The sequence below is a fragment of the Pseudonaja textilis genome, chromosome 5 (assembly GCF_049901715.1).
Source record: "Pseudonaja textilis isolate UNSWEBS1 chromosome 5, rPseTex1.2, whole genome shotgun sequence".
In the NCBI taxonomy this organism is placed as follows: domain Eukaryota; kingdom Metazoa; phylum Chordata; class Lepidosauria; order Squamata; family Elapidae; genus Pseudonaja; species Pseudonaja textilis.
In genome coordinates, this window is record NC_141994.1 from 74,955,553 (window position 1) to 74,965,668 (window position 10,116).

Below are 10,116 nucleotides of genomic sequence, written 5' to 3' on the forward strand. Positions count from 1 at the left end.
GGAGGTCCTATGGACAAATGACTGTCCAGTCTATTCTTCAAAACCTCCAGTGATGAAGCACCTACAATTTCCCGAGTTAACCTTCAAGTAATCCACGAATTAATTCTTCTAACTGTCAGGAAATTTCACCTTAGTTCTAGGTCGCTTCTCTCCTTGATGAGTTTCCACCCGTTGCTTCTTCTCCTGCCTTCTGGTGCTTTGGAGAATAGCTTGACTCCCTCTTCTTTGGGGCAGCCCCTCAGATACTGGTCACCAGCTATCATGGCCTCCCTGGTCCTTCTTTTAATCACACTGGCCATACCCAGTTCCTGCAACCTTTCTTCGTATGTTTATATTCTCCAGCCCTTTAATCCTCTTCGTTGCTCTTCTCTGCCCTCTTTCCAGAGTCTCAACATCTTTTTTATATCATGGCAACCAAAACCGGATGCCGATATTCCAACTGTGGCCTTACCAAGGCCTTGTAAAGTGGTATTAACACTTCACCTGATCTTGAGTCCATCCCTCTGTTAATGCAACCAAGGATTGTGTTGGCTTTTTTGGCTGCTGCAGCACACAGCTGGCTCCTATTTAAGGGATTGTCTACTAGGACTCCGAAATCCCCCTCACAATGGCTACTGTATTAGCTACTACTACTAATAGCCCTAGGATTCTACGATTCTATGTTGTACATATGCAGTCAAGAGTACCATTGGATAACTATTTGTCGGGGATGGCATAGGGCAGGTAATCATCGACCTTCAACCCCAATTAAGTCCAGCATTTCCAAGACAGTTGCTAAGTAAACTTTGCTCCGTTGTACGACATTCCGTACCCCAGTTGTTTAAGTGAAACACCACAGTTGTTAAGCAAGGGACATGGGCGTTGTAAGCAAATCCAGCTTCCCCGTTGATTATGCTTGTCAGAAGGTCATAAAAGTGGATCATGTCACACACACCCTGGAGGACGCTGCGACCGTCCTAACTATGAGTCAGTTGCCAAGCATCTGGATTTTGATCACGGGATGCAGCAACCGCGTAGAAAAAGGCTCACAAGTCCCTTTTTTCAGCGCCGTCGTAACTTTGGACTGTTGTAAGGCGAGGACTGTTGTGAGTGAACCGTTGTAAGGTGAGGACTACCTGTAGGAAGAGGAAAGGCAGCAACGAAATGAATCTCAGAAGTTGTTTACGAGAATTTGTAGCCAAAGGTTTCGGAAAGATGAAAACAAAAGTTTGTGAAGGGCAGTGTGACTTTCTGGAGGGTGCGGTGTGTGTACCTTCGAGGTGGAGCTGGTGTGTTTGGCAGGGAACAAGGAGTAGGCCATGGCCGGCGACCTGTAAGTGGGGAAAAAGATGTAAGAGCGAGTAGTAGATGGTTTATTAAAATGCTGGAGAAGTTTTTAAGGCGTGCCGTGGTGGAAGAAAAGAACGGAATTCATCTTGGATTGGGAGGAATATTGAAAGGGAGAAATCCAAGGGGGCTTTAGCTCTTAGCTGGAACTCAAGAGTGGAGTATCTCAGGAGGAACTTTGGAGCAAGTCGAGTTTTTGGAACCTGCAGCAAACGAATTGGGAGGAATCTAGGAGAACCATTTCTGGCCAAGCGCCTTTAGAAGTTCCCTTTCCCCCCGAAAATACGACCTACCCAGAAAGTAAGTCCTAGCTTGATTTTTACACGTGTGCCCAATATAAGCCCTACCCTCCAAAATAAGCCCTAATTAAGATCCCGCCCACTCCAGAGTGGATGGGTAAAAATTAAGCTAGGGTGGGGATGTGGGGGGTGGAGCTGCCCTACTACTTACCTTTGGACAGGTGTAGCCAGGCCTCGCGCACCCTGATACCTGCCTGGCCGGCCCATTTCTTCTGCAGCCGGCAAGGCTGGCCAGGCTTTCCTGAAGGCCTCTGTAGTAGCTGAGAACAAAGTTCTGGATCGATCCTGAGCTCTGTTATTGGCTGCAGAGGCCTTCAGGAAAACCATGCCGGCCGCAGAAGAAGGGAGTTCCTGGAGGCCTCTTGACAGCGAAAAGGAGGCCAGGGACAATGTGCACAACAGAGGTTAGTAAGTGGAGGATGTCCCCCGAAAATAAGACCTGGTGCCTTTTTTGGAAATATAAGTCAGGATCTTATTTTGGGGGGGAAAAAGTATTCATTTTATCAATAGTTAGTTGACAGAAACAAGTTAGGAAATTAAAACTTTAAGAGAATGATTAACTATACAGTGAAGGTTTATTAGTATGGATAAGCAAATATTAGGGGATTATTATCAACCCTGCAAAGAATGTCGTTATTACTATTATTATTTTTCAAAACTAATTGTAGCCAGACAACACACTGTTCCTGTAGACGTTTGAGTTATTATGTTTACTAAAGAAAAATGTATGCATAAAATATATGCATAAACAAAGAGGTATTCTCCAATTACAGCCATTCCTTTACTGGCCGTTAATGGCACCAGAAAAAAGCGACTTAAGACCGTTTTTCACACTTATGACGGTTGCAGCCATCCCCACGGTCACGGGATCAAAATTTGGACCCTTGGCAACTGACTCACATTTACGACGGCCGCGATCCTCTTTTGCGACTTTCTGAGAAGTGGAGTCAGTGGCGCAAGGCGGACTCACTGAACAACGGTGTGACTCATTGAACAGCTGCAGTGATTCGCTTAACAACGGAGGCAAGAAAAGTCGTAAAAGGGCGCAAAACTCACTCCGCAGCAGCCTTGCTCAGCAGCAGAAATGTTGGCCTCAATTCTGGTCGTAAGTTGAGGATTCTGCATTACAAGGCACCAGTTCCTTGTCTTGCTTAACGGCTCCATTCTGGTTGTAAGTCGAGGATTCTGCGTTACAAGACACCAGTTCCTTGTCTTGCTTAACAGCCGAAATGTTGGGCTCCATTCTGGTCATAAGTCGAGGACTCCCTGCCTTGCAAGGCACCAGTTCCCTGTCTTGCTTAGCAACAGAAATTTAGGGTTCAATTGCCATAAAGCGAGGACTCCCTGCATTGCAAGGCACCAGCTCCCTGCAAAAGCACTACGGTGTCGTGTTTGTGGATGTTTTGTGCTGTGTGTGTTTGTGTTGTGTGTGTGTGTGCGTGGCGTTGCACCCGTTGCCAAGCTGCCCTGTTCGAGCCTCTCTCTCCTTTTCTCCCTCCAGGCCTCTATGGCAAAGATGGCATCCTGCCCGCCCGGAAGATGCTCCGCTTTACGGGCAAAGGCTTCTGGGAGCAGCTGCGGGACTCCCCGACTCTGCTGTGGCTGGGGCCCCACCTGGGGCTGGACACGGAGCAGGGCCTGGAGCTGCTGTGCCTGATGGGCACGCTGCTCTCCTTCGGGGCCCTGCTGCTGGAGCCCCTGCGGGACAGCCTGGTCTTCCTCGCCCTCTGGGGCCTCTACCTCTCGGTCTACCAGGTACACGGGGCGGGCTGGATGCTGCCCTCCAGGGGTGCTGCCTGGGGGATTCTGGGAGCTGAAGTCCATACTTAATAAAGGGCTAACAAGGAATTCTGGGAATTGAAGTCCTTAAGACTAGGGAAATCTGGGAGTTACAAGTCCACACTTCCTAAAGGGCTAACAAGGAATTCTGGGAGTTGAAGTCCTCACTTATGATGCTGGCTAGGGAATTCTGGGAATTGAAGTTCATACTTAATAAAGGGCTAAAAAGGAATTCTGGGAGTTGAAGTCCTCACTTATGATGCTGGCTAGGAAATTCTGAGAATTGAAGTCCTTAAGGTGGTTGCTAGGGAATTCTGGGAATTGAAGTCCATACTTTATAAAGGGCTAACAAGGAATTCTGGGAGTTGAAGTCCTCACTTATGATGCTGGCTAGGGAATTCTGGGAATTGACGTTCATACTTTATAAAGGGCTAACAAGGAATTCTGGGAGTTCTTTTTAAGGTGCTGGCTAGGGAATTCTAGGAATTGAAGCCCAGAGTTCTTAAGGTGCCAATTGGGGATCTCTGGGAGTTGAAATGGGCAGTTTTTAAAGAGCTGCCTGGAGAATGTTGGGAATTGAAGTCCTTAGTTCTTAAGGTGCTGGCTAGGGAATTTTGGGAATTGAAGTCCACACTTTATAAAGGGCTAACAAGGAATTCTGGGAGTTGAAGTCCTCGCTTCTGATGGTGCTGTCTTGGGAATTCTGGGAATTGAAGTCCACACTTAATAAAGGGCTAACAAGGAATTCTGGGAGTTGAAGTCTTCACTTATGGTGCTGGCTGGGGAGTTCTGGGAAGTCTTTAAAACTAGGGAATTCTGGGAGTTGAAGTCCATGCTTTCTAAAATGCTAACAAGCAATTCTGGGAGTTCGAGCCCTCGCTTCTGATGGTGCTGGCTGGGGAATTCTGGGAATCCATACGTTACAAAGTACTAAGAAGGAATTCTGGGAGTTGAAGTCCTTACTTTATAAGGTGCTAACTGGGGAATTCTGGGAGTTGAAGTCCACACATTTTCAAATGGCCACGTTTGAAAAACGCTCCTCTAACGTTATTTGAACCGGGTCCCCGTAAATTTTTTAATCCATCTTTGAGGCCCCAGCAAGCTCCTTCCCAAATTCCCAGCCAATAGGAGTCACCACTGTGGGGTGTGGTGGAAATGTAGCACTACAACCTGAGTTTAAGCTGCACCTTCTTCCTAGGAGGTCCACGGGGGACTTGGAAGTCATCAGGCATGCTTGGCCCAGCCTACCTTACAGGGATATTGTGTGGGGGAAAACAACTTCTCGTCTCAGAGTAGGCCATTTCCAAATTCCTAGCCAATCAGGGTGGCCAAACTGGAGTGTTGCACTGGGGTTAGTTAATAGTTCCCGTGTTTCCCTGAAAATAAGACCTGTCTAATATATATTTTTTTGCCACCAAAAAAGCCACCAGGTCTTATTTTCAGGGGAAATCATCCACTGATTAACCTCACTTGAGCGTGTTGCCCCCGACTTCCTTTTGGCTGTCCAAGGCCTTCATGAAGTACTTCTGCGGCCAGCAAGGCTTTCCTGAAGGCCTCTGCAGCCTTCAGGATCGATCCAGAGCTTTGTTCTCAGCTCCAGAGGCCTTCAGGAAAGACTGGCCAGCCTTGCTGGCTGCAGAAGAAATGGTCCAGCAAGACAGGTGTTGGGATGTGCGAGGCCTGGCTACACCTGTCCAAAGGGAAGTAGTAGGGCAGCTCTATCCTCCCATCCACCCTACCTTAATTTTTACCTGTCCACCCTGGAGTGGGTGGGATCTTAATTAGGGCTTATTTGGGGAGTAGGGCTTATATTGAGCACACGTGTAAAAAATCAAGCTAGGACTTACTTTCAGGGTAGGTCGTATCTTCCGGGAAACAGGGTAGTAAGGTTAGTGGCTAGTTAGTGGCTGGGTGGAGGATAGAGCCCTTTCCAGGTAGATTGAGCAGGTGGGATATCAATGTTTTACATTAGGAAAACCAGTCTGAACTCAGGTAAAAGGCACCTGAAGAGCCAGTCCAGTTTCTCATTTGATTTTTCTTCCTTTCTTTTCTCTCTGCAGGTGGGACAGGTGTTCCTCTACTTCCAGTGGTAAGTGGCCCTGGGCTTCCAACAGGTAGGGCTCACCTTACGACCCTAACTGAGGCCAAAGCTTCTTGTCGCTGAATGAGACATTAGTTCAGTGGGTTTTTGTCTCGTTCTACAACCCTTTTCTTGCCATCGTTGTTAAGTGGATCACGGCACTTGTCAAATTGGCATCGGTCATAAGCGTGAAAGACAGCCAGGGGGTCACTTTTTTCAGCGTCCCTTCATGGACTGTCGTAAATCAAGGACTCAAAATCTCGCGAAGGGTTAAGTAGCGCTTTGTAAAGGCTCAGTAGGGCCACAACTGGAATCCTGCATCCACCACATTACAAAAAAAAAAAAAAAGGATGTGGAGATTTTGGGAAAAGTGCAAAGAAGAGGAACTAACTAAGGAACTAAGATGATCGAAGGAAGATGGGAAGAACTGGGCTTGGCCAGTCTAGAGAAGAGAAGGACTGGGAGGGTGAGGACGTGATAGCAGCCTTCCGGCATTTGAGGGGCTGCCCCAAAGAAGAGGGAGTCAAGCTATTCTCCAAAGCCCCTGAAGGCAGGAGAGAAGCAGCCTGGAACGGAGGAGGAACTCCCTGACAGGGAGGACAAATTAACCCGTGGAACTCCTTGCCACTAGAAGTTGTGGGTTCTCCATCACTGGAGGCTTTTAAGAAGAGACTGGACCGTCACCTGTTTGGAATGGTAGAGGGTCTCCTGCTTGAGGGGGGGTAAGACCTCCAAGGTCCCTTCCAGCCCTAGGTTTCTATGGTTCTGTGAGACAGATAAGATACATATCATAGATGGATGGATGGATGATAAATAGATGATAGACAGATAGATAGATAGATAGATAGATAGATAGATAGATAGATAGATAGATAGATAGATAGATGAGAGAGAGATGATAGATGATAGATAGATAGATAGATAGATAGATAGATAGATAGATAGATAGATAGATGAGAGAGAGATGATAGATAGATAAATAGATAGATAGATAGATGAGAGAGAGATGATAGATAGATGATAGATAGATAGATAGATGAGATAATAGATAGATAGATGATAAATAGATGATGAATAGAAGATAGATGATAGGTAGATATAGCTAGATGAGAGAGAGAGATGATAGATGATAGATAGATAGGGACAGAGAGAGAAGTGAGATGTATGGATGGATAGAGATGATAGATAGATGATGGATGGATGGATGGATGATAGAAAGGCAATATTAGACTGTGGAAATGGATAGGTCAACATTAAAAATAAAGGACAAAGAAGACACAGAATATTTTTTTTAATTTGGGATTTGTTTTATCCATGGTTAGATCACAAAGGTAGAAATTAGAAGTTGGAAGAATGCTATTATGTACAAGTAAAGAATACTCATACTACTATTACGTATATGTAAAATGACCCAGGCAATACACTGTTTGCTAAATCCGTATAATATGTTTAAAGAAAAATGTATAAAGAAGGAAAAAAGACAGGATGTTTTTAAACCCCTTGCAGCAAAGTTTTGACAGCTGATGAAAAGCAAGAACGGTAAGAATATATATATATATATTACAAACTATTCTAAAAATACAAGTTCCAGATATACTTGTAAAAGAAGAAACATACATCTTGCAATCTCCGGAACTAAAATTATATTTACTTAGTGAGCTTTCGTCGGTATTCTGATAATGTCAGCAGAGGCTGACAAAAGCTTAGTAAGTAAATGTATATTTTAGTCCCGGAGATTGTAAGATGTATGTTTCTTTCTTTACATACATACATACATACAGAGGGAGAGAGAGAGAAGAGAGAGAGAGAGAGGGAGGGAGAGAGAGGGAGGGAGAGAGAAGATATACAAACAGACCCCCCCAAAATGGGTAGATGGAAAAAGCTTCTCCTGAAGTCGTGGGTTCTCCATCCCTGGAGGCTTTTAAGAAGAGACTGGACACCCCCTGTCTGGAATGGTGCAGGGTCTCCTGCCTACACGGTCTCTTCCGTGTATTCCGATTGACGCTGACTTAAGCCCTTGCAGTGATTCACTTAACAGCTGGGGCAAGAACGGTCATAAAACGGGTGGGCAGCCGATCCCACTGAACCCCCCGCTCCCCGACCCGCTCAGCCAGGGAAACGTTGGGCCCCAATGGTGGCCATGGATCAAGGACCGCCTGTGGATTCCGGGTCCTGGGGAGTGGGCCCCCCCCCCCGGAGCCTGGGCAGGGGGAGGGGCGCCCTAGCCATGCTCCCTTGACCCCCTCCCCCTTTCTCCCCCAGGGACAGCCTTTTGCTGGAGACGGGCTTCCTGGCCGTGCTGGTGGCCCCCCTGCACCTGCTCCGGGGACCCTCCTCCGCCTGGAGGGCGCATGACGGGGTGACCTTCTGGCTGGTGCGATGGCTGCTCTTCCGGCTGATGTTCGCCTCCGGGGTGGTGAAGCTGACCAGCCGCTGCCCCACCTGGTGGGGGCTCACAGGTGAGTCGGACGGCACAGAAACCCAACGGGAGTGGGGGGGCAGTGGCATTCAGACCGATAGGCCACTCGACGGCCCTCTCTAGGCGGTTTACAGGAGAAGGGAAGGAAGGAAAGAGGTGGAAGGAGAGGAGAGAAGAGAGGAGAGAAGAGAAGGGCTTGGTTGCATTGACTTGGAGAGGAGAGGAAAAGAAGAAAGTGAAGAGAAGAGAGAAGAGAAGGGGAGATGGAAGGAAGAAGGGAAGGAGAAAAGGAAGGAGTGAAGAGAAGAGAGAAGGAGATGGAAGGAAGAAGAAGGGAAGGAGAAGAGAAGGAAGGAGAGATGATAGAAAGAAGAATGGTAGGAGAGAAGAGAAACAAAACAGAGAACAAAATAGGTGAACAGAACAGAATAGAATGGAATTTAGAAGAATTGAATAGAAAATATAGAATATAGCATAGAATAGATGAATAGAACAGAACAGAAAAGAATAGAATGTCGGAAGAAAAGAGAACAGAGAAAATGAATAGAACAGAACAGAAATGAATTGAAAACAGAATAGGAATAGAGCTGGAAGGGACCTTGGAGATCTTCTAGTCCAACCCCCCTGCTCAGGCGGGAAACAGAATCAGCCTCTTGCCCCCAACAATCTGGGCCCCCATTTGGCCCACCTGGGAAGGAGGGAAGGCGGAGTCCACCTGGAGCTGGTGAGGTTCGATCGGCCAAACTCCGCGCAGCTGGCAGTCAGCAGAAGGAGCCTGCAATAATACCGCGCTCTGACCACTGCGCCACCGTGCCTCATGTAGTAGTGGTGAGGGGGGATCTGGGCACCCCAGTTTGACAGCCCCTTAAACGTGAACAGCCAAGAAAGCCAACACAACCCCTGGTTGTATAAAGAGGCCCCTGGGATCGAAATCCCGTGAAGCGTTAATACCGTTTTGTAGTGCGCTGCCAAGGCCACACGCGGAATATTTGCACGCAGTTTCGGTTACCATATCATAAAATAGTTGTTGTTGGGACTCTGGAAAGAGGGAAGAGAAGAGCAACCAGGAGGATGAGGGGACCGGAGGCTCAAACCTACGAAGGACGGTTGCAGGATCTGGGCCTGGCTTAGTCTGGTGAAGAGAAGGACCAGGGGAGACAGGATAGCGGCCTTCCAATATTTGAGGGGCTGCCCCAAAGGAGAGGGAGTCAAGCTATTCTCCAAAGCACCCGAAGGCAGGACAAGAAGCAACGGGTGGAAACTCACCAAGGAGAGAAGCAACTCAGAACTAAGGAGGAATTTCCTGACAGGGAGGACAATTAACCAGTGGAACTGCTTGCCACTAGAAGTTGTGGGTGCTCCCCCGCTGGAGGTTTTTAAGAAGATGTTGGATAACCATTAGTCTGAAGTGGTGTAGGGTTTCCTGCCTAGGCAGGGGGTTGGATTAGATGACCTCCAGTGATTGGCTTAACAACTGGAGCAGTATGGTCGTAATATGGGGCAAAAACTCACTTGACCAATGTCCTTGCTTAGCTGGACTGTGGTCACAAGTGAAGCACTAGCTATATCCCCAGCCCTCATGACTTGCTTAAGGAGAGATTTGGTTAGCAATAAACATTTGGGGCTGTTTTGCGTCTGTCAGTCAAGGAGTGATTATATTTCCACCTTCTCTCTCTCTCTCTCCTCCTCTCCTCTTCTCTACATTCTCCTTCTCTCTCCCTACTCTCTCACACTCCTCTTTCTCTCTCCTCTCCTCTCCTCCTCTCTGCCTTCTCTTTTCTTCTTCTCTCTCTCCCTCTCTCCTCTCTTTCACTCTCCCTCTCCTCTCTCTTCTCTCTCCTCCTATGCTCTCTTCTCTCTCCTTTTTCCTTCTCTCTCCCACCTTCTCCTTTTCTCTTGTTCTCTCTCCTCTCCCCCTCTCTCCTTCTCTTTCTCCCTCTCCTTCTCTCTCTCCCACTTTCTCCTTCCCTCTTTCTTTCTCCTCTCTCCTCCTCCTCCCCTTTTTCTCTCCTCTCTCCTCTCTTCTTTCTTCTTTTCTCTCCTCCTCCTCCTCTCTCTCTTCTCTTTCCTTCACCTCTCCCTCCTTCTCCTCCTCTCTCCTCCTCTCTCCTCCTATGCTCTTCTCTCCTTTTTCCTTCTCTCTCTCCCTCTCTCCCACCTTCTCCTTCTCCCCTCTCTTGTTCTCTTTCCTCTCCCCCTCTCTCCTTCTGTTT

General features: G+C 47.5%; 1 protein-coding gene across 1 annotated transcript in view; it reads left to right on the forward strand.

The window, feature by feature from the left end:
• Positions 1–10,116, forward strand: part of LMF2 (lipase maturation factor 2) — a 24,656-nt gene that overhangs the window by 1,984 nt on the left and 12,556 nt on the right. Inside the window, 3 exon segments of the mRNA XM_087935414.1 lie at positions 3,127–3,380; positions 5,465–5,493; positions 7,747–7,943. Of these exon segments, the coding sequence (XP_087791540.1) occupies positions 3,127–3,380; positions 5,465–5,493; positions 7,747–7,943 (480 nt within the window).